Genomic DNA, 25,503 nt, shown 5'->3' with positions numbered 1-25,503 from the left:
TTAGCAAAGATGTTTCATGTTCTGCCGAGTCTCAAAAAAACAGTACATGGCATAGTTCACAAAACGTTTAAAAGCACCAAACCCCCAACATAACTACTAAAGAGACCAGTGCATGACAGAATGATCATGATCAAAGACCTCACGGTGGCCAAGCTCATCAGGGCACTGCCTATTATCCTGCAGAGCCAGCTCAAGCTCACTTGAGAAGTGGCCATTGCCAACATCCGGCAACTGCTTAATTCCCATCTCAAGGGAGCTGCTCCCTGATGCATGATCTCTATATGCCCATGGACTATTCATGTAACTGCATGCTATGTTCAGTTGAGCCATCGGACCACCATCGATTCTGGTGCTCGCTGAAATCAGCGGAGCTTCATGGTTTCTAGGCGGGGCCGCTGCAACAATGGTTGAGCCCCATGGCTGAGTTGACAGAAGAGAGAGAGCACAGCTGGAGTCTGAGACACCTGCAAGGGAATCGCCTGATGCTTGCTCAGGAGCAGAGAGGAAAGTAGGATACTGGTTAACACGTGTACCAAAGCTCCCATGCCACTGGTTATTGACTGTCTGATCATTGCTTCTCATGCTTGGCCATGTATCTCTTGAAGCACTTAGCGGCCTTGGATAAGTGAAGTCCATCAGGAAGCTTCTAAATCTGCTGTTGTCCTCTGCAAACATGAAAAATGTTCTAGCTCGGAGATTAGATGGAAAGCAGTGAAATGAAATAAAATGCAAAGAGAACAGCACCATGGAAGGATGAAAGCCTGCCACATCGCGACGTTAAAGGCCCAGGAGGCGGCTTCCTTCGACGTTCATTATGTCCAGCTAGACGTCTGCGACAGCTTCTTTTCCCCTGGTCAAATTCAGATAGAAGGTGGAACCTGCAAAAGAGGTACTGTTATTGCTGGTATGTGGTCACAGGTATCAGTTATTAAAAATGGAGATCTTTGGATTTTAGGATGGGGAGGTAATCAGAGATCAAATTGTGTTGCATTGTGTTGCATGTGGACAGCAATGGCCCCTCAGATCTCTCAAGACATTCAGGTTAAAAAAAAGGAGAGAATAAGCATCCTCATGGAGGAAAAGAAGATAGTAAGATCTCTTTAATGGAATTACTCCATCCAGCTTTATGTATAATAACGTGCTGTTATCGCTCATGAAAACTTAAGGATTAGCCTGATATATAATAATAATTTATAATTTATAACATGTTAACAAACAGTGCGTGTCATTTGCGTCTTGAGTCATGCACCATTGCACATGCATGGTGCAAATAGCGAGCACTATTTTGATACGTCACGCCCTGTCAAGCAAATAACATAGTATGTGCACTGTGTCATTCCATGCACCATGGCACGTACCATTTTGAACCATTGACATTTATGCCAGCCACAGTAACTCTTGCTCACCGAAATGATAACACGAACACCCAACCTTTCAATCTTCAATTAGAGATAAACCCCAATGGTAAAAAAATACCCTAAATATACTCATTTACAAGTATCTTATGTAGAATTGATAAATAAGACTAACGATAAAGAATGTTTTCGCTGGTCACCACTATTTTACACACAACCTCATATTTGATATCCATAAGTATTATAATTTTCATAGATATAATATAATAACCATGGCACAAGATTGTCAGCATCTTAACAGTCTTGGGGAAGAACTTATCTAAGCCAAATATACTTGATACGTCGTAACAAAATTAGCTTGATCGGGCACGAATCTCGAGGCAAAAGCTAATTGGAAACTTCAAAAATTAATTCCGGGAGCTCCCGAACTCCGATTTCAGCAAGCTTATAGTCAAACTGAGCGTCTCGAAAATACGAACCCAACGAGCCCAAGATCGCCGAATTCCGACATCATTAAGGCCTTCAAATGCCCAACAAACGGTGCATGATCAAAGGATTCGATATCGGCCGTCCATTCAGAACACTCCCAATTCGCCCTTGATCTCACGCCTATTTACGAGCTATGTCACTCCAGAAAAACTATAAATAAAGCCCTCATTCTACACAAAGGGGACTCAAGTGAAGAGAGAGAAGAAGAAGGGAAGAAGAAGAGAGGGGAAAAGGAGAATCCCCTCCTCGACCGCCGCCGGAGCTCTTCCTGTCGCCCGAACACATCGGGATTCTGCGTGATATTCGGGAGAACGCAAGAATTCTTCCCAACTTTCACATGATGCTGAAATTCTTCCCAATTTGCAACAGAGTTCCCTCCTGACGCCGAAACTCCGCCCAAGTGAAGCCGGAGTTCTCTTTTGCCACCAACAGACGTCAAACTTCTACCCGGCGTCAAACCTTCACTCTTTGCCAAGTTTCTACCCGGCGCCGGAATTCTGCCGATTATCAGACTTCGCTGGACGTTTACACGAAGATGGATTTCTTTCCATTGTTGGACTTCTACCTGACGCTGTTCTTCTGATCTTCGTCGTCAGACTACAGTCCTCCTGACTTATGTCGCCCGCCGACTACGGTCCTCCTGACTTATGTCGCCCGCCGACTACAGTCTTTCTAATCTCCATCGCCCGCCGACTACGGTCCTCCTGACTTACGTCGCCCGCCGACTACAGTCCTTCCGACCTCCGTCGCCAGCTGACTACGGTCCTCCTGACTTCCGTCGCCCGCTGGCTACAATCCTTTCAACAAAGCAAATATGTCAATAGTAGCTCTTTGTATTTACATCATGTAATGTACTCTATAAGATGTACATCAAGCTAAGGCCTTCTCCCAAGGAAGGGCCTCATTTGCCCTTTTTTCAGGGGTTTTCCACGTAAAAATCTTGGTGTCTCATAAATGCTAGACCCTCTCTCTTATCTAATTGCGTGCCAAATTTTCGTATAACGCTAAGACGATAAACTTTATATTTCTCTACTGCCGCGAATACTCCTGGACGCAACAATACTAAAAAAGAGAAAAAGGTTTTACTCATCAACGATATACAATAGTAAGAAAACGCATAATAAGAAAAATGAACAAATCCTATACAAGAGGAATCATCCTATAAATGGTAAATGGTTGTAATAAAATTCCCAGTTAGAAAAGGTGATGTGCTTTAACCAACCTTATAATTCATAAGAGAGTTTTAAGATACTTTTTTTTTCCTCTTTACAAAATTAAATTTAGTTTTTACTGAAACATACAGTAGGGAACTCACCCACAAGGCTCAACATATTTGGGATACATCAAATTGGAATTGTCAGAAGGTTCAAATCTTGAAGTCAATTGTTAGCTTATTCAATTTTAAGTCAACCAAGCATAATGAAACATAAAATATTGGCAACTTAGATTAAAAATCACAAAAATCCTGGATTTTAAATACAACCCAATTAGTTAAAAAAGAGGCAACTAATTTAAGCTTATGGTTAACTTTATAAGTTATGATGCTACCTTTCATAGGAGAGCTACGATGCCTTAGGCTCTTTTCGTTTGGGACTGTTTTTTTATTGCTTCTTAAAACGGAGTTCTATTACAAAAAAATTTATTTTAAAAAGCAATAAAAAAGCCGTCCCAAACAAAGCCTTAGATAGATGGACATCCGACACTAAACGATTGAAACTACAATAGGGAAACTCACCCACTAGGCTCAACTTATTTGAGATTCACCAAATTAGAATTGTCAAAAGGCTCAAATCTTAAAATCAATATTCACTTATTCAATTTTAAGTTAACCAAACATAAATGAATCACAATACTGGCAACTTAGAATAAAGTCGCAGAAATCTTGAATTTTAAATACAACCCAATAAGTTAAACAAGAGATTACTAACTTAAGCTTAGAATGATAACTTACTTAAGCTTAGAATGAGAGTTATCTCAACTTAGGGATAACTTTAAAAGTTATGAGGATACCTTTTGTAGGAGAGCTATGAACAACCTACACTGAACAAAATCACCACAACACTTAAATTAATAAAAGAGTTATATCAAACGAATCAATAAAATTCTAATGAACTAAGTTCTATAATTTTTTTTTTTTTACCCAATTCAAAACATTCATCTGCTAAACTACTCAGCAATTCACCTACTCAACAATTCATTTATTGACTACTTGATTATTATTTTCAAAGGCTTATGGTATTTTGAATATTTCTCATAATCATATAAAAGTCAAAACTTATATTAAAATTCTAATAATCAAACCGTACAATTCAAACCCCATCCCTTGCGTTGAAATTCGCACTAAAAGCAAAATAAATCCTTTCTAATGGCAAACCTAAAGATAGCCATCTCCATGAAGGCAAAAGCTTTGGCTTAAGTTGAGACCTATCGAATATGATGATTTGTACATTATGCCAAATATTTGGGCTTATATTTATGAATCATCATTTTAATCATTCCTCTAATTTTTGCGTGGAATATTAAACCTATTCTTGCAAATCTTATTAAACAACCTCTATCCATATTACATTAGGTCTATTAATTTTCCTACCTAATCTTTCAACACTAGAATCTCATGCAAAATCAAAAGAAATACAATGTAGCTAAGAAAACAATCATCTCAAATCCATTGAGCTATTTAAAATTTCCCTCAACTTGTCTCAAAATGAATTGACTACTGAGAACCATATCTTTATAATGATTCAAAAACCATATAACGCATAATAAACTTTGGATAATGAATTGGCTCTTTTATCAACCCAAAAGAATAAAAGAAATGGATGAAAAATAAACTCTAAATTTTGTCAATGTATTCAACTTTCTTCTTGGTTGCTGCATTTGTTATTTTTATCATGAAAGATGCTCATAGAATGTCAGAAATACAATTAATGCAAAATATGAGCTAACACCAACAACCGCTCCACAATTGGTGCTTAGCTTCCTAAAAAACTGCTAAATATTCATTGGACATTTTATCGAGCATGTTATGACTAGAAAAACATCAAGGGGAATCTTTTAAACATGAATAACTTATAGACTAGCACATGCAAATGATGCTTTCAAGAATTGACCTTACTGCCTTAACTGATCGTGCAAGTAAATGACTTCAATCAGCTACATATATCATTTTGTCATGAGAATAACATATAATAACTCTTTAATGAGTAAAGAAAGAAATCATTACCAATGTGCACGTCCTTAGAGACAAGCCGGGAGAGTGAGTGATGTAAAACGATCATGTGAAAATTGGTTTGAAGTAAGAGCTTGCACGCTTAACGTTAGGAGCAACAATAATTATACTCATTATGGTGATTTACATGAATAGACAATAAGTTGATAAAACAAGCTTAGGTTAATTCACATGAATAGAAGTTAAGTTCAAAAGATAGCCAGCTTAATCCGACATTGCATACATGGATCGTTCCAACAATAAATTTCAATACTAACAATAAGATTAGTCTATAAAAGATTCCTCACACAACTCTTCCTATTACTAGGTTCTAACGGCAAATAATTGACATGATCTTCATGAATCCATTAATAATAACCACAATCAAGGATGTAACTATAAAGATAGCAAATCAGATGTTGAGTTTACCCAAAGACAGGAGAGATACGCACTCCGGCAGAATCGTTTGGTGTTGGGGATGACTAAGACAGTCACCATGAGCTTTTTCGCACCACCGATTAGCCAAGACAAGGTGTGGATCGTCAAGACAGCAACAGTTTTTGATTTGGACAGATTCTGGACATCAATTGGAACCTTCCGGATGAAGGCATGGTGCTAGGAGATTTGTAGAATCAGTGGACAGCAAGTTGTAGGAGAGCGGCCAGCTGTTTGAAGGTTTTAGGCGGCTGGAATTCAAGTTTTCCTCGCTGGAATTCTTCCGGATGCTGTTGGGCAGCAGGTCAGCTGTTTTTACTGCTGAAATTCTTCTGGACAGCAACATTATAACTTAGAAAATCTGAGCAGCAACCATAGGAAGGATTTGGACAGCAATAGGAGGATTCACGGCAGCAAAATGGTTGATTTCCCTTTGCTGGGGTGATGGGCAGCAAGAAGAAAATCTGGGATGTGCTAGACAACGTGCAACTTATGCCCAGAAATTTGGACAGCCACGTGAAGTTTCCAGGAAAGGAAGGATACGTGGGAAGAGCATTGAGAGGAGGCGGTGGGATTAGATTAGGTGGGATTTCATTCCAAAATTAATAGTCTGATTTTGGACAAAATTACGGAGGGAGGGAACACGTGAATTATTTCCCAAAATATGGCTTGGCTTTTGGAAAGAATTCCAAAGAGGAATTAATTGGGAAATTTGAATTCAATTGGATTGTAATCAATGCATTGATTGTGCATTACATGGAAATCCATCACATGCATGGCTAGCGGCATAGAGAGAGAGAGAGAGAGGGGGGGGGAGGGTGGAGGGGGAAGGCCGTGGGAGGGAGGCCGGAGATCGAGTGGGTGATGGTCGGCGGCTTGGGGAGGTGGAGCTAGGGGAAGACTTGGATGGATGAAGAGGGTAGAAAGGAGATGAACGAAATACAAGTAAGATAAAAGTAATTAACGAACTCACAAAGAGATCGTAAGAACCGCGAACCTTGGACTCTTTCAAAGATTGACGGGTATTGTAAGTCCTCCTCGGATTTCTCCTCTCATGAACTCACTAAGAGATCAACATGAACTCACTAATAGATCAACATGAACTAACTAAGAGATCACCAAGAACATGAAATTTTCATTATCAATAATCCATCATCCCTTTCCAAGAGGAAGGGGGGGCTTAAATAGCCAAATACATGAAGGAAAATAAAAAAGACACAATTGCCCCTAGGGCAAACATAAGACAAAGCCCTCAAGTGAGGGTAGAAAGGGAAAAGTACAAATAACAAATAAAATGCATCAAAATAAATAGACACGATTGTAGCCGTTGATCTTCGATGTCCTCATCAGTGAGCTACCCAAGTCTACTAAATTTACAAAACAATGTGAGGCCAACTTTCTATAAAAACATGTGAAATATTGAGCTATCGATCTCGACTATTCTGTCTCTTTCTTAAGAAAGGATTACTGTGTGTAGTAGTAGTTAATTTTTGCTCACGTCTCCACTCTAGCAAACTATGTTAGGCTTGTCATAGCTTGTAAAACAAATCGGAGCAGTTCAAAGCTAAATTAAGTCCTTTATTCATCTCCTTATTATATTGGAGAGTGGAGGCTTTAGAGAGTCTGGGTCTTTTAGAAGAACACCGGGAAAGGAAAAGGTTCAAGGAAAAAAAGATAGCCCGTGGGTGAGAGGGTCTCTCTCACTCTCTCATTGTCCTCTTTAAACTGCGGTGATTGCCAATCCATCATAGATGAAGCTATAGTCAAGACATTTGTAAAAGGGCTACCTCATCATACCTATCACTAGGATGTCCTAATTTGGATGGTTATCTTTATTGAGATTTAGTAGATTAGCTTCTAAATTGAATTGAACTAAGTATGTCATGTTTCTTGCATGTGAATTAAGTCTAATGAGACTTTGTATGGATCAAATTTCAACAAAAGTGCAATGAATTAGATTTTTTCCAAGTTATACTCAAATTTGAGGACTTAATCTAATAGTCATAATTAAATTGAATTATGTATACAAGTATTTTGCATACAAAATAGATTGATAATTTATAGAATCATTTGATTGAATCGACAATACTTGACTAAATTAAGGTTTTACCTAACTTATAGCAAAAAATTGACCTTTCAATCTAATTATTCTAATTAAAAGAATTTTACTAAAAAATTAAGGACTTGGGACAAATTCCATGCTTAGGTGCATCCTAACTTTTATGAAATTTGAAACTACAAGAAATTTAAATAAGAATAAATTAATAATTATATAATATGTTGTTAACTACTAATTGAAACCAATACGATGATTACTATTGAAACATAAAAAATTTGAAGAGATGGGTAAGATAACGACAGGGATGATCATAAGACATAGAAGTCCGAAGACAATGGCTATTACCATGCTTCAGGAGAAAAGAAAGACAAGAATGAACAAAATCTCATGACCAAAAATAAGAAAAGGTTGCAAACCATTAAAGGGTTAGACTTAAATATGCGAGACATATGGTAGTGTGATATGTGAAATTTTAATAAAATACTTTGTGAATTATAAGCAATAAATATATGTATGTGTGAAATTTCACAAGGAACTATAAAATTAAGCATGCTTGTGATGAAGCACACTTGGGATGGGAGACCTTGAATATGATATCAAAAAGAGTAAAGTAATGGATTTAATCTAATATGAGATGGGTTGAACCAAAGTGAACAATGCCCACATAAAATGGCATGATCATTATGCTAGAGGGAATAGTCTTTAATGTCATCCAAGTCAATTGGACCAAGTTTGAGGACATCTCAAATGTTTGAAGTGGATTACATTGTTATTTTATAACAACCAAGTGTCCCTTGACTCTTAATAAATTAATATTATCATGCATTTACTTGATCATTGAGTGATCATGCATATTTAAATGAACATGTTTGTTCCTTGTTTGGCATCATTCATGTTATTTGTTTCATAATATGTCTCCTTTAATGAAATTGTGAGTTGCGAATTTGATTCTTGCACTGGTTTGATTTTAATACAATATTCAAGATATATTTCTTTTATCTTTGATATTAATACAATATATATGATATATTTTTTTTATCTTTATTATGCATGTCTTCAATTTAACATCTAAACTTGTGACACCATAACTATTATACTCTTTAATTAATGCTCCAACAAACATGTTTAAATCTCACTCAAGACAAATCATTTGTATTTTATTTCCTTGTTATAGTCAACAGTTGTATTACTTTGTGATGTAACAAGATAGAGATTGTGATGGGGGCATCAATACATGGAATGTTTATCATAGAAGGGGTTGTAGATCGACAGCCACGATTGAGTCATTATATTATTAGTTGTTGTGTGTGTTGTAGGTGATTTAATTTAATTTGTGAACTTTCCTTAATGTTATGTTATAAATCCAAGGTCATTTGTGTCTATTTTGTCTTGTAATGTGATGGAGCCTCTCTCTCTCTCTCTCTCTCTCTCTCTCTTAAGGTGATGATGATTATTTTGAATGAATTCTAATTTCAACCCTAATTCTCTTCAGTAACCTCAAGTAGAGAATAGGAACTGTTAAGAAACTGCATACCAAAAGTGATGGACATTTCATGGTGATAAAGAAAATCAATGTTGGATCTTCCTGCAGATTTTGGCATTAGTCCCTCCTTTAACATTAAGGATCAAGCCCCCTCCCTCTCGGCAGGCACCCCTTCCCTTTCTACCGCCAGCAAGCCCACCACCACCACCTCCCCATCGAAGTTCGAAATCCAAAATTTCCAAATATGAAATTTTAACCTTTGGGTTTCCAATTCGACCCCACTTATCTCTTGGAATTATGAATTCAGGAGTTCCTTTTCATTTTTAAAATTAGTTGTGAATTGAAAAAGCTACAACCCCTTCCCTTTCCCATGGTTGGCCCACTCTTGGAACTCTCCATGTTAATTAATGGGAAGTTGGCCCATTAATTGCAAAGTTCACCTTAACTTTTTTCCCTTTTCAAAACTACTTTTCCATTTTCCTGTTGACCTCCATATAATATCCAAAGAAGAATAAAAATGAAATTTATACCTGCTCCAATCCATCGGGTCCACGAATATTGCCGGATATCCCGCATACCTCGGACTATCGAAGGATCCCCGAAATCCTGCATGAAATCCTGCGAGCTGCTCTGATTTGCAATCAAATCCCGTGAATCTAGCTGAAACATCGCGTACCTCGGACTGCCGAACCGATCAAATCACGCTGCAACTGCGATCACTTATCCGTTATTCCCGTGAACCGGCCACGATTGAGCGTCCGCAGAGGTCGTTAAATAGCAAAGGAATGGAGGCTTCTCGGGCTACTCACGAACTCCAGCTCCCCCATCTTCCGAAGCCTCTCCGATCTCAACCTTTCCTCCTCCCGTCCGACCTCCTTCCTCTCTACTGGAGCTCCCTCTCTGTCCCGACCTTTGACCGGAACCGACCACACTTTCGACCTTACCCAACCCCGTCGACCTCCTGTCTATGCTGACTCCACACACGAACAGAGAGAGAGAGAGAGAGAGAGAGTATAATTGATTGCAAATAAATATAACTAATTAAATATGATTATAATTATTATTAGTTGCAATTAATTAATATAATTAATATTAATATATAAAAAAATGCTTGCATCCCCTCCACTCTATTACCTCGGTGTTCGTGTCAGACCGGCAAACCGCCCCAAGCACGCATTTGGTGCGCGTGGTGGGATGGGACCCCGGTGCGATACCTACGACGAGATAGGCGAGTGACCCCTCGATCCACGTGCCGACCCCCCGGTCGCTAAGGTATAATTTCCTAAACTCAAACTCTGTTTCAATGTTCATGGCGAACTGGAAAACCGCCACAAGCACGCCTTTGGTGCGCGTGGTGGGATGGGACCCCGGTGCGGCACCTACGGCGAGGCGGGGTCGCTCATAAGTACCTCCGAGCGGGGGGAAATGTTAAAAATTGCATGCTTTTCAAATAAAAAATGCTTTTTAAAACCCCAAACACGCCTTTGGTGCGCGTGGTGGGAGAAAAATAAATACAACCGCCGCGGTGTCTCACAAACACCAACCGTGCACGCCTTTGGAGGCGTGGCGGGTAGGCGGCCTCTTGGTTTTTTCCCCTTAACGGGAGAGACGCCGGGAGGCTGCCAAAATTTTGTCTGAAATACAGACAAGGACTTGGAGAAAAATGGTACTTGTGGACTTGATTCAATCTACTTAATTGAACCCAAACCTAAATGAATCATAACTTAAGCATAATGAACATGAACTTGGTTTGAACCAAGTGAAGACTTAGACTTGCCATATGAACGAACATGGATGACTTGTGTAAGACTTGAGTTGGACTCAAGCTGAACTGAACTCATCTTGAACTTGCAAATGAACTACAAAGAAGATTTGAACTCAAAGCAAGAACTTGTGAACATTGAATTTGAGTTGAGCAACATTAAGTAGAACTTGAAATTGAACTTGAGATTGGATATGATTAATGAATAAAACTAAAGGAACCAAACTTGAGACGTGCAAGAGAACTTGAATTCAGGTTTGAACTAAGTGCACTTGAAGGGAAACTTGAACTTGATATGATGTGGACAAATTGGACTCAAGTTCAAATGAACCAGATCATGTTTGGACATTGAACATGAATACAAACAAAGAACTTGCATATTTAATTTGTTTGCAAGTGATAAGAAGATGGTGGAAAGTACAAAAACAATCATGCTTGAGGAAGGGAAAGGGATGATTGTAATGAACATCCTGACATATTCATGAAGAAAATATAAAGACTACACAATGAATGCAATCGATCCATAAGCAAAGGTTGATTGGAGAGTACAATAATATGGTTGCAATCAAAACATGAGATTTCATTGAGATATCAATATGTCGTCACATTAATTAGGATGAACATGATATTAAACAAGTTTGCTGCACAACATTTGAACCATCTTCGCATGGCAGTGGAAGATGTATGATGTTCAACAAGGCTCATCCATCATTAACAATCAACAATGGTTGTAAAGAATACGATGACCGACTTGTGGACAATAATAATTAGCATACGATGAGTATAGTAGTTTTCCAACACTTAATAATCAGCTAACCCACAAACAAAGGTTGACGAAGAACAAGAAAAAGCAAATGATTCCACCACGAAGGAGTTTTAGATGAATACACAAACATCAAGTTCAAAGTGACACATAATCCTTCCACAATCGATATCAGTCAGTATGCAAGTAAATATTTCGGTCTCCTACAAAATTGGGAGGACTGGTGTGCAACAAACATACATATGTACGATAGTGATAATCAACAATAGATAACAAATGTTGCAACATGGCTGCCGTCAATAATCAATCAATGGTTGAAAGATACATTGATCCACTGTAAGCAAAGACGAAAGATATGTAGTGAATGTCGACTCCTACGAGTCATCGTAGAAGATCATGTCGTACACCAGATGTGATGTTCACAAACAAATATCAAAAGATCATAACAAATGCAAGAACCTATGAGTAAAGCAGGAGATTAGTTAGTACACTGCAATTCACCTACATAAAGCAACGACTAGTGCACGACAGTCTACCTGTACGAAGCAGCGAACAATTATATTCATAAGCTGCTACGCCACGCCACCGGATCCTCAACTTCTATGCAAGAGGACAGAAGGCGTCTACAATTATTTCAAAGTACCCCTACACGTGCACTATAAATTGTATACACATAGGTACACTAAAGGGAAAAATACAATTTCAACCTGCATGGGCCCCGGCGAGCGTGTTATTGGTACACACGTGACGTCTAGGGATGCTGCGCGGGTTATCAAATTTTAAGTTCGATCCTCCTTAGCAGGTAAAAAGGAGTCGACAGGGTTTAATTATAAAATGCCCCCAAACCCGCATAGGCCCCGACGAGCGTGTTATTGGTACACACGTGACGTCTAGGGATGATGCGCGGGTTGACAAGTGAATTCAAGTTCGAACCCTATCCTTCTATATAGATCAATAGGAGTCGACAAGGTTCGAACCAACAAATAAATATGTGGCCGTGGCGACCAGAATATTTATTTTAGGCCTTCAAGGCCTACAATCAAAAGAATTCACTAACAAGGGCATAAAGCCTACGAAATTCGATCATCTATCGATAATTTGATAGAGTCGACAAGGTTCAATCAAATGGAAATAACCCCAAACACCCCGATGATGGCCGTGTTGAATGCAGATCTCAACCGGAGGGGTTCCCAAATATTTTCAAATGTCTCCCAAATATCCAAAATCCATTTCAAATATTCCATAGCTCCACCCAAAATACCCATAGAAATCCAAAAATCCAAAACTCCACAAAAATCTCAAAATTCCAAAAATATTTAAAAATGAAACTATCCATCTCAACGCTTAAAGCAAAATCCATCCACCCTCCGCAACAGTTTGCCGAGGTGGACAAATTAAAATTTACTTAGCTCATATAGAGCTAAACGTCTAGTCGAAAATATTACTAAGATTCATTCTCAAATAATCTTCTGTTAGTAAGGACGTGGTACGTGTCCTCTAACTGGCGGTTTTGCCGCCAAATGGCACCGCAGGATAAACGGTTATGACCCGGGGCCCTCTGAACCGAGTGGTTTTGCCGCCAAATGGCACCACAAAATACTGGTTATGGTCAGCGCCGATACATTCCTTATTGGCATCAAATCCTTGAGATATGAATCAATAGGATATGAGCGATAGGAAACAAAGCCCTCTGTTAACTAAGGTGCATTCAAATTTGTCCCCTTAGACAAACATTCAACCCAGGTCTACAAGGTCCCCTTGGACGAAGCAACCCATGGCTGCTGACAAGGATCCTTCTTTCAGGTTGGGTCGACTACCTCCTCTGACTAAGTAGACCAGGGACCACGATGGCCGGGACGACGGAACCATGGGATCTTGATCGGGTCCATCATCCATCCCCCCACCATCCGCTTCAAGTACGAGATGGTGAAATTTCTATTTTAAATATTAAATTTCTCAAATTCCCAAATCCAAACCCAATTTCCAAATCCAATTTCTACCAATATCCTAAGTCCATTACTGCTACTATATGCCAGATACACGTATATCTACGTATTTGATTGACAACTAGCCTTAATCGAAAGTTCTCTCTCGTGACCGGGAGGGGTAATTAACTATAGGGGCTTGCGCCTATAGGAAACCAGAACTCAGATCATAAAGTCCTCGCAAAATGAGGGCGAAATCTCTGGGTAGTGTCTTATCTACAAACCCATCTGCCTTCCAAAATTTACCCCGGAACTTATCCGTTAAAACTCGCTTGCCGAATAAAAAGAAAAGAGCGAGCGGAGGCCGTGGCCGAATTTTCGGAGCCCACATTTCCAACCCCACCCACCTCTCCTTTTTATTTTCAAAATTAGTTGAGGATTGGAAAAGACACAACCCCTTCCCTTTCACATGGTTGGCCCACTCTTGGAACTCTCCATGTTAATTAATGGGAAGTTGAACCATTAATTACAAAGTTCACTTTAATTTTTCCCCATTTCAAAACTACTCTTCCATTTTTCAACCCCACTCTCTCCTATTCCCCTAAGCTCCACCACTCTAATTAACCTCACACAATTCCTAATCTCCCCCAAATAGCAAAAATCGTGGCCTCCCTCCTTCCAGATTTTGGCCAACATCTCTTCTTCTCCACTATGAAGCAAGACACAAGGAAGGCACTACGGAGCAACCCTTTGAAGATCAACCGGTCAAGACCACACACCACATCTAAAGGAAGCTTCCGTGCAACAAAAATATATAAGTCTTTCTACTCTTACTTCATACATTTAAGTAGATATCTTTGAAGTCTAATTCTTAGTGGCATCATTATTTTTATGTTAATTTAAATCTGTTAGCTTTTTAAATTATTGAGTTCATGGTTCTTGTAGTGACTAGTCTATGTTAAATGTTGGATCTTTTTGCCAACCCATGTTAGTTAAGTTATTGATTTGATTTATCCTTCTTAAATTCTAGAATTTTGATTGTGGTTAATTACTATTTATAGATTGTCTTTCTTACTTGTTTGAAGCTTATTTTACACATTCCTATGATTAATAGCTTGCTGATTTTAAATTCAATTTGTGCTTAATTTCATAATGCAAGTCTCCACATGCTAGTCCTACATCATATTGTTACAGCCCAGTGGACTTGTAACTCGAGCTATAGCTAACAAGTCCTACTCTGATTTAAGGTGTAGGGGCTGACAAGTATTGTGAGGTGGGCTCCAGGATAATATATGTTGATTTGGCTTAGATAGACCTAATAGCATGAAAATCTATATCTATCTTTATCCAAGTATAACAATCTAATTTATTTAATTTGATTATCTATATTTGTTTACTTGAATATGATAATCTCCTAATAATATGTTTGTAAATGCTCTATTATTTGAATCTTATATAATCTAAATCTAGCTACCGTATGCTTCATCCATCTATAGAAATTTTGCTCTAACACACATTATTAGATGTTCGAATATAATCTTGTGTTTTATTATGAACTTTATAAAGGAATGCAAAACTTGATTTGTGATGTCTCTTCATTGCTATATCGTTATTAAGCTACCAACTAAGGTGAAAACTCACCCTTACATATACGTTTATATTTTTAGAGAGAGTATGCTTTTATAAATATTAAGATTAGTGAGGTTATTAAGAAATGGATAAGCAAGCTATTTGATAGTTGTGTAATCCCATATTTGATTTTATGTATATGCAGTTATAGTTATGTAAAACGAGCTAGATATGTAATCTTATGGCATACAACAACAACATCGAGCCTTTATACCACCACGTGAGATCAGCTACATGAATCATTTTTCTTTATTGTGTTGTATTAAGAGTCAAATTCTTAGGCATAGAGTCTTTTTAAATGAATGATTGTATTATTTGGCAATTTGCATAAATTATATAAATTCCATGTCAATTGCATAGTAGTATTAATCTTAGCACTCTTGAGATTTACTTTGGAGAATATAAATTGCTATAAATTATGATTATGAAATTAAGTGTATGCATGATTATGGATGTATGTACATATGACAAGCTAAGCCAAAAACAACTGCCATATTGTAAAAAATTTCAAAGACAATTAGATGGGGGCCGAAAGGATTATAGAATTAAAGGTTTCTCTATGGATTCCACTCTTAATTTATGTTTTGGAGGTATCGCTATACAAATCTTAGTAGGCCTATTGGATCAAAATCACTGACAAACAAGTGAAGGTAGCAATTTAAAATTGAAAAACATGCCAACCATATGCCCCAACCTAGCGAGCTCCTAAAGGATTCAGAATCTAACTAACCTTCTCCTCCATCCACGCCATTGAGTATTGAAATTACTCCTTTGGATGGCTAGGATTTTTTGCGTGAGGGAGAAGATGATGGAAATACTTTAGGATTATTGGATCTAAATCCAATATCCAAAAATGAATGAATTCGCATTCATCCCACAAAACTCAAAATTTATAGATTGACCACTGCCATCCAATTTTTATCTCGAATGGCTGAGATTGGCCACAGTGGCTTCCTTTCTATTCTCTCCAAAATAACAAAATCAATTGCATGGTGCGGCATGGGAAGGCAAAACCCAATCCACAACTTGTCAGATAAATCCTACTAAACACGATCAACAAAATCCTAGAAACTATGAAAACTCATAACTTAAAAAAAAAATGAAATAAAAGACATTAGATTTCTCTTAAAATGCAGATTTTTAAAAATTGATCTAAGATGTAGGAGTCTTCTCTTTGTTAGGGTTTTTAATTTTTCTAAGTTTTTAAAATAATTAAATGAACTTAATTAATACCAAATTTATTAAACTCTTATGGGATGTTCTATAGACACCCTAAGGTTTATAACTCAAATGTCATAGTAATGGAAGGTATTTAAACCCTTTTTTTTTGTAAGTTTGTGCAATAAAATGAAATGTTTAATTGTATTGAATTTCGAGATTCCTACATGTAGACTAGAAAATCACTTTCTATGTGCTTCAAAAAATCAATAGGTTACATCAAAATTAATCTTATTTGATTTCCCAAGCTATACATGATTTCCCCCAACTTTAATGATTACAAATTATTCTAAAAAAATGGAAATATTGTCAAGAATTTTCTTTCTTATCATGAAAGTTGCTTTAAAGCTTGCCAAAACTTTAAACATTTCATCCTATGAATCTTAGAACCTTCTTGTGGTTAATTCATCCTCAGATAAACCTTGATCATTTTGGTTCAAATTCAACCAAATTCAGTTTGAATTTTCTCCCATTTAAGTTTTCTTTGTTCAATACTTTCTTAAGATCATGTAAAAGTTTCCAAATTACATCTAAAAAGTTCAAGAGAGCACTAACAATCCTCAAAATCAAATCTTAAGTTTATTTAGCCTATTTATTTGAGCCAAAATCAACAAATAGCATCAATCATACATAAGACTCCGAATCTAATTTTTGTAACTTGATTAACTTTATTAATCAGGTAACATTCCATATTCTTACATCCATTTAAAACTCTCTCTTGCATTTACGCAAATTTAAAAAAAAAAACTAAAGGTTAAAACCAAATTTGTCTTCCCAAAAGAAAACTCATCTTACTTAGTGTTCTTCATAACTCCATCCAAAGGTTTTATAAGACCTTTGATCGAGTTTCAAAAGAACCTTCACATTTATTAAGATCCTTCTAGGGGCCAAGAAACCTTAGATAAGTCAAGGTTTTCCCTAGTTTGAATTGAAACAAATTCAATCGAAACCTATCCCATTCATGTTCTTTGATATAATACTCTAAGTTCAGCATAAAATCTACCAAATGACCTCCAAGAGATTATGAATTTGGTACTAGTCTCTTCAAGAGCAAAAATCTAGAATTCTCATGTTTTACCTCAAAGTCAACAAACGTAAAAATTAAAAACATATGATCATTTGTGTTTCTTTAGCCCCAATAATTATTGAAATATTTGCCTTTATTTTCTTGGACCCAAACACCAAATGAGTGAATGCATCTTTCATCCTAGGACAAAAATACTAGTAGCCTCTCATTGGACCCCATCAAATGAATCATCTTTCTTTCCTTTTCCAAATCAAGTAGATACACCCCTTATCTAGACTCTCTAAATTTATCACTTAATTAAAATAATTGAACTCAAATCAAAATTAAATCAAACTTGAAGGTCTCTCTAGGACCCTTCCATCCCAAAATTTATATAATCCAATTAAATGAATTCATTAAATCCTAATGAAACTTTTAAGTATGATTACTTGAACCTAATTCAAGCTAACTCTCTTTCTCTTTAATCAAGCACCAAGAAAAATCATTAAAATCCATAAAAGTAACTTATGTTCCTTTTAATACAATAATCCGATATTTCACTCTAAAGGATGAAATGTCTTTGAATCTTAGGACATCATGAATGACTGACTTGCCAAAGCAATATTAGTGCCAAAAAATTTGTGAATGCTTGATATGTGAATTTTTATGTTATATACATACTTTCTAACTTCTATTTTATAGGAGAAGAGTGTAATTTTTCTTTATTCAAAAATATAATTTTAAGATAAAAAATTTACACAAGTCTGTGGGATAAAATAAAGGAATCATGAACTAAAAGGATGAATATTAAAGTAAAACCTTGAATGTATCAAAGGACAAAGCTTGAAGAATCATAGGCTGAGTTCATAAATCTAAGCTAGGTTGTATATGATAGAAAACTTAGCTTCCTATTATATATTTCTTTTTCTATGATTTTATCGTGGACCCAACCATACTTAACCTTACTATTATTATTTTGATTGATTATTAAATGATCACTGTCTTCTTACTTCGGGGGCACACTAGAAATTATATGATTTTGATAGGTTTTTTCATATGCTTTGCTTGGGTATGGCCTGGATATGCTATGTTAAGGTCTTAGGAGTAATTTTTTTACCCATTATAATATAAACAACATTAAAATCAACCAAAGGTCAATAATTTTCGTATTAAATGTGCAAGACTGAAAAATAAACTAAGATTTTAAAAATAAAATGACATTCAAAATCCATTAAAAATAGATCTTACCATGCAATCAAATATTTGATTGATTGTTTATCCATAAAGATTTGTAGATAAAAAACAGTATCAAACATATATTCTTAGTTGATGAACATCATTTGCACAACATTGTAAGTAGTTGTGTCAATATTTGACATGACCCGAAAACCCGACTCGAACCTGACACGAAAATTCTGGGTTAGAGTCAACCCAGACCCAAAACGGGTAGGGTTCGGGTTCAACAAATTGATCCGTTTCAAAAATTGGGTCAGGTTCGGGTTAACCCAGTAACCTAAAATTGACTTGTTTTTTACCTGAAACCCGAGATTGAACCATTTTTTACCCGAAAATCGGAGATTGACCCATTTTTTACCAGAAAACAAGCAATTTTCGGTTGGTGTCGGGTCATGTCGGGTTGACCCGGACCCATAGCGGGTTGGGTTCATGCCCAAAAAATTGACTCGTTTACAAAAACAGATCCGGTTCGGGTTGACCCGAATAGTGTTTGGCCAGTTCCAAGTTTGACTCGAATCCAACCCGTGACCCGAAATTGACACCCCTAATTGTAAGTCACATATAAAAATAAAAACCCTTACAATAAGGATTAGATAACTAAAAAAATTATATTTGTGAGTCAGCATATATACCACTTACGATTAAGCATCTTATAGCTTAAATGACTAAATTATAAATCATTTTCCAAAAATCAAACAAGCAAGCCTACCTTGCATAATCATTGAGACCAAGAATGCATATTTTTAATAAGGCCTAAGTGGATTTGGTTGGCCATCCTTTTTATACAAAATTATAAAACCAAAGAATGGGCAAAATTATAAAACCAAAGAATGGGCAGATTTAATCTCTAGTGAGGTTTCAAGTTTGTAATTCTCATGCATTTATTAAATTTGAATCCTAGTCACTATCTTAATAGTGGTTCACACCTTACATCTATAATATCTAAAATTGTTATTCTTTTTATTTACAACATAAGTTCGTACCTTCTTGTGCATTTTCACAAATTTGGATTATTGGAATGTAAGCCAAACTTCTTAATTAAAATAATCAATAGTAAGATAAATTCGCTGCTAAAAATAAAATTCAAATTTATTATTGAGAACATTATGAAATAATATTTTTATGCTTCAATTAATGTATTATTTTTATACTAAATCACAAAATATTTCAAATTTATTGACAAAAATTCTCCATTAATTAGATGGGTTCAAAAATAGAGAAGGTTATCAACTACAACTATTAAAGGTGATCATGAAGGTTAATTTATGAATGATAGATTTGACAATTTTTTGCGATGAGCAATATATTAAACAAAATTATCATCCACTAGGAAATCTCAATAGAATGGTGTAGTCGAGCATAATAATAAAATAATAATACATATGATTAGGTCAGTGCTTAGTGAGGACAATCTACCCAAATGCTTCTACACAAAAGTGATTAATATCGCCAGCTATGTAATTTACATTAAATCATAAAAAAAAAAAGCACCAAACATTTTCAGGGTTAAGAAGGTTAAGTATTTCCTACTTACACATTTGCAAATAGTTTATGTTGAAGAATAGCACAAAAATGTGAGAAAATTGGGAAATAAATCAAACGACTGAATCTTCCTAGGATTATTAAAGGTATAATAAGGCTTTTAAAACATTCAATAGAAGGATTTGTATTGTAAAAAAGCTATTTATGTCATGTTTGATGAAAAAATAATACAATTAAAAGATGAAGTAATACAGGAAGATGTTGTTAGAATGAAAAAGAAATATATGAAAGAACCCAAAAATAACTTTAATACTTCTAGTTAGTCAAAAGAATGAAATAATCAATCAACTATCCAAAGGAACTTAATATAAGAGATATAAAATCCGAAATCGACGATCGTAGGCGTCACACGCATTTCGATGCGTCGCGACAAAATTTAAGTAAAATTTTAAAGTTAACGAATTTCGATGGAAATAATTTTATAAAATTCTACGCAAAATTCTGAATGATTTGATATATGAAATTTATAGTTAATTTTGCTATAAATTGTATAGAAATTCCCAAAAATATTTTATGATGATTTACCTGGCTTACCTCCAAGTAAAGAAATATATTTCTTTATTGAATTGGTGACAAGAGCTGAACCTGTTGCTAAGACCCCTTACAAAATGACAATAAAAAACTTAAAGAGTTGAAGGAACAATTGCAAGAGTTGCTGGATAATGGATTCATCAGGCCTAGTACCTCCCCTTGGGGTGCTCCTGTTCTTTTTGTGAAAAAGAAGGATGAAAGCTTAAGACTCTGTATAGATTACAGAGAATTGAACAAGTTGATAGTGAAGAATAAGTATCATCTCCCAAGGATAGATGATTTGTTTGATCAGTTGGAATGTGCCTCAATGTTTTCTAAGATTGATTTGAGATCAAGGTATCATCATCTTATGATTAGAGAAGAAAATATTACAAAGACAGCTTTTAGCATCAGATATGGGCATTAAGAGTTTATAGTGATGCCTTTTGGTTTGACAAATGCTCCTGCAGTGTTTATGGATCTCATGAATAGAATCTTTAAGCTATTTTTAGATATATTCTTGATTGTATTCATAGATGATATACTTATATATTCCCCAGATGTTGGGAAGAATATGAAATAAAATATGTTGATTCTAGTGATGAAAGAAAAACTAAATCAATTAACAATGAATGATGTTTGAGAGTTAGTCACAAAATCATTAGATCATAAAGTTATTAAAATATAATTGATATTTGGGAATAAGATCAACAATAGAGTGAACAATAGTTAGATATAAAACTAGAGTTGCAGTTAGGGGAAAATGAGTTATAGAGTCAGGTTCAAGTCTGAATCGATGTTAACCCTCTGTGAACCCATCTGACCCAAACTCAATCCATTTAATAAATGAGTCAAAATCCTAAACCCAAACCCGACCCACTATATATATATATATATATATATATATAAAGACAAATAACCTGCAAAAGAATTTAAGCAAATGGAATTCCAATTATAGCTTCTAAACTTATCGCTTAGACATTTTCACTATATTTTAATTAATATAAACTTTAATCAATATGTTACATTCCTATATACATATCAAATGTTTTAATTCACAATTCACAAATCAAAACTGAATCATTTTCGAGTTGCCATGTCGACCCAAACCCGACCAGATAATTAAACATGTCCAATAAAAAGACTCAAGACCTATCCATTTATTAAAGTATATCAAATGGACATCAAGGGTGCAATGTTAAATTGTATAATTAAAAAATTTATATATTAACCATTTGGATCTAAAAAATCTCGATATTTCTTATCATTTACACAAAATAAAGTTCTTTTTAGATTGAAGGAAGCACCCAAGGCTTGCTATAATATGTTTAGTTCATTTCAAATAGAAATAGGCTTCAGAAAATGAAGGTAAAGGCAATCTCTATTTATTAGAAGAATCATAATGAATTAATGATGATAATGATAATTACACAAATTTACATGGTGGCATTTTATTTGATGTTATGAATGAATCCTTGTGTCTTGAATTTGTGTAAATCATAAGTGGGATATTAAAATAAATATGATGGATGAACTCAACTTCTTCTCCATGTTTTGATAGAAGCAAAAAAGATCATACTTTTATATCCCAAACCAATATATCATTGATCTCATTATGATGCTTGCGATAAAAGAACTCAAATTTATAACATCATGAGCCTAGCCACCAAATTAGATAAGGATGAGAAGGACATTTCAATAGATTCAAATCTTTTTAAGGTATGATTGGATCCTTCTTATATCTTAATCCTAATATTCCAGACATTATGTTGCAATTAATGTTTTAGCTAGATTTCAAGTAGATCCAAAGGAATCAAACTTGATTTTTGTTAAAAAGTATTTATAAATATTACATAAGTATGCTCAATCTTGGGTTGTGGTATCTTAAGAATGCATTTTCAAGCAACCTTGATTTTTTTTTTTAATGTTGACTTTATAGTGTTTGTAAAGCTAATCAAAAAAACATGTCAGACATGTATCAATTTAAGACTTATCACTCATGTGATGATCCAATATAAAGTAAAATTTAACAACCCTTGCAATAACAAAGGCAAAGAATGTTGTTTCAAATAGTTGTGTTGCATAGGTATTGTGACTGAAGAAATAATTAGAAGACCATGGGCTAAAGTTATCTCACATTCACTTTAGACGCAACCAACACAAGTACAATAAACTTACCAAGGACCCTACCTTACACTGAGGGCCAAACACATAATGATTAGACATTATTTTATATGGGATCATGATTTGATGGCAATGTTGAAATAGAAGTTGTTGGAACTAATCACCAACTTAAGGATACATTGACTAAACAGCTAGCTGAATATCAATTTTGTTCACTCAAGAGACATCTATATATGCTAGATCTATCTTTATAGACTATTAATCTTCATATGTTAAATCTAATCAATTTACTTCCTATATTGCCTGTAAGGTTGAATTGTTCATTAAATTTTATGAAAAACTAAAACAAGGCTTACTGAGTAGCTAAAATCATCTCAGACCTCACCGCTAACTAGTAGCTCAATGTCAATTTCAATGAATAGTCATTAACTTAAATGATCATTAAAACTCATTATTAATCTTTAAACACCATCCAATTTCTCACTTGTGCTTTCACCATAACAAACCATTTGGAGTCACCCTGAGAAAGAGTTCCTCCAATTTTCCATTTCCCCTAGTTTGAGGAATATAGTTTAATCATCCAAGTTTTCATTTCCTTTATTTTGACAAACTAAAACATCTTAACAATTCCATTTTATTTCTTAAGTAAAATTTTAAGTGAAAATATTCTAAACTATTTTCTCGATGCTTATCCTTCCCCATTCAAAATTTTTCATACCAGAGCTTGAGGAATGTTGATTAATGACCTTGAAAATTGCATTCTCATAATATAAAGAGCAAAATAGAAGTCACACTTAATGCAAATTGAGCTTATGTTTCTTATCACAGTTCTAACATAAACATCATAGTCCCCAATAGATCAACATAAACTTCTAAGTCATACCCCACATACCAAGCGCAGATAGCATATGCTAATTAATAATAATAAAAAAAAAAAAGAAATGTACATCACAGCTCCAAACACATTCCTAAAAAAGCTATTGCCCCCACTGTATGAAAAGTACCAGACGACAAGTGGGTGTCTATCAAACTTAATTGATAAAGGCTTTGAAAGCTTTGGTAAGCAGCTACCAATTAAGAGGTTTTCAGTTCGAGTCTTGCGTGTGTTGTGTGTGAGTTTGCTTAATTGGCTGGCCTAAATGTTCCTATAAAAAAAGAAAAAAACTTTAGTCAAACAGACCTAAAGTTAAATCCTTCCAACATAAAATTAAAGGAAGAAAAGAAGTACCAGCAAACTCATCTCCAGAATACAATGAAAAACATAAACTCTGTCAGATACTATACAAAAAGTGAACCAATTTCAATTCTTGGGTAATATATATGAAACAAATCTTTAATATTAATATTAGAATCTCAAAAGGAAAAAAAAAACTAAAAATGGGCCATTCAAAACAAGAAAACAAGCATTTGCATCTGCAATCATCAGGAAGACCTCATCAAAAGATTCGAACCCCTAAAAAACACAAATCAAAACATAGAGAAAGAAACCAAAATGGTATAATAACGCAGCAAAAAATTTAAAATCTAGAAAAAGAGACAGAATGCTGAGCACAGAAATAATAATAATAATAAATGTAGGTAGTTGAGTAGAAAAAATGACCTGCTGCACTGTTGACAAAATCTCTGCTCAAGCCCTGCAACAATAACCCTAGGAGACTTGGAGTGCATCCCACAAACTTTATGCCTGCAGTAATAAGCTTTGACCCCTGTAAGATCCAAATTACAACCTTCAACTTGACATCTTGGTGCCTTCTGTTGCCCTCCTACAGCCGCAACTCCCTTCCCCTTCTTCCCCACCGCGGCCATGGATTTGGATGAGCTTCCATTGCCTCCCGCATCCTCAAAGTAGATCTTTTTTCCAAACTTGAGACCGTTGAGAGAGTCGCCAGAGCCATTAGCAGCAGAGCTTGAGCTCTCCATTTCTGAGCCCTTCTACGGTTTCTCCCCCATGGGCTCGGTGGAAGAGAAGAGATTGAGACAAGAAGCTGCACTGTGTTCTCGTTCTTTATAAAGTTAAAAAGCTGAGAACTTGGCTATTTGGTTCTCCTGGGTGCTCTACAAAGCCGACAACTGCCATTCTGGGGTTACTGTACTGTGATAACCCTGTCAGAAATCAGAGAGCACCATGATGCGACACATTTGAGGAATTATTTCTAAATAATGATGTAGTTACAGATATAGTGAGACTGTTAAAACAACCTTTTTGAAGTAGTAGTTTTTCTTCTCTTTTAGCTAGATTATACAAAAATGGATGCGGTTGCTTTCTTTGTTAATAATGGCCATGACGGAGCTTCCCTTTAACATTGAAAAACGCCATTTTCCTCTTTTTTTTTTAATTTCTAGATTTGTACATGAAGGTGTCGCTTTTTAGGGAGAATTTTGAGTATTCTTAGGGTTTGAAAGAATGCGGGGCTTGGGAAAGTAACTTTTTTTTAGAAGATATCATTACTGTGGATTGACAAGATGTTTTTTTTTATCAGTGAAGAATCTTTTTCCCAAAAAAAAATCTTTTGAAATGGGCTTAGATTTTCTTGGGACTGGGTGATTGCGCCTTCCTTTTGAGTGAAGGCTGAATAGATGCTTATGTACCTGTGAAATAATGAAGCGAGCTGCGAAATCTCACAAATCCAAGAACAAGTTGATTTGACTGCTGCTCGGAGTTACATGGCTGCCCCCTCTCCATTTTAGACTAATTATTAGGTGTGCACTGCGTCCTCGTTTAAGGTGGGAACTGGGAAGTCAATAATGAATCATTTATA

General features: G+C 35.6%; 1 protein-coding gene across 2 annotated transcripts; it reads right to left on the bottom strand.

Moving 5' to 3' along the window:
• On the bottom strand, positions 1-25,439 carry LOC110109586 (squamosa promoter-binding-like protein 14). 2 transcript variants are annotated; one of them, XM_020840742.2, is made up of 4 exons: positions 25,334-25,439; positions 24,345-24,847; positions 745-878; positions 1-665 (listed from the first exon to the last, which is right to left on the bottom strand). In XM_020840742.2, exons 2-4 carry the CDS (start codon positions 24,662-24,664, stop codon positions 97-99), a joined length of 1,023 nt encoding a protein of 340 aa, XP_020696401.1. In that variant the 5' UTR covers positions 24,665-24,847; positions 25,334-25,439; the 3' UTR covers positions 1-96. The 2 variants fall into 2 exon arrangements, with proteins under 2 accessions (XP_020696401.1, XP_020696395.1); XM_020840736.2 differs by lacking the exon at positions 25,334-25,439 and having other exon boundaries at positions 24,345-25,279.
• Positions 25,440-25,503: the final 64 nt, after the last annotated feature.

Source organism: Dendrobium catenatum, unplaced genomic scaffold (genome assembly GCF_001605985.2).
Source record: "Dendrobium catenatum unplaced genomic scaffold, ASM160598v2 fragScaff_scaffold_911, whole genome shotgun sequence".
In the NCBI taxonomy this organism is placed as follows: domain Eukaryota; kingdom Viridiplantae; phylum Streptophyta; class Magnoliopsida; order Asparagales; family Orchidaceae; genus Dendrobium; species Dendrobium catenatum.
This window is presented reverse-complemented; position numbering and strand designations above follow the sequence as displayed.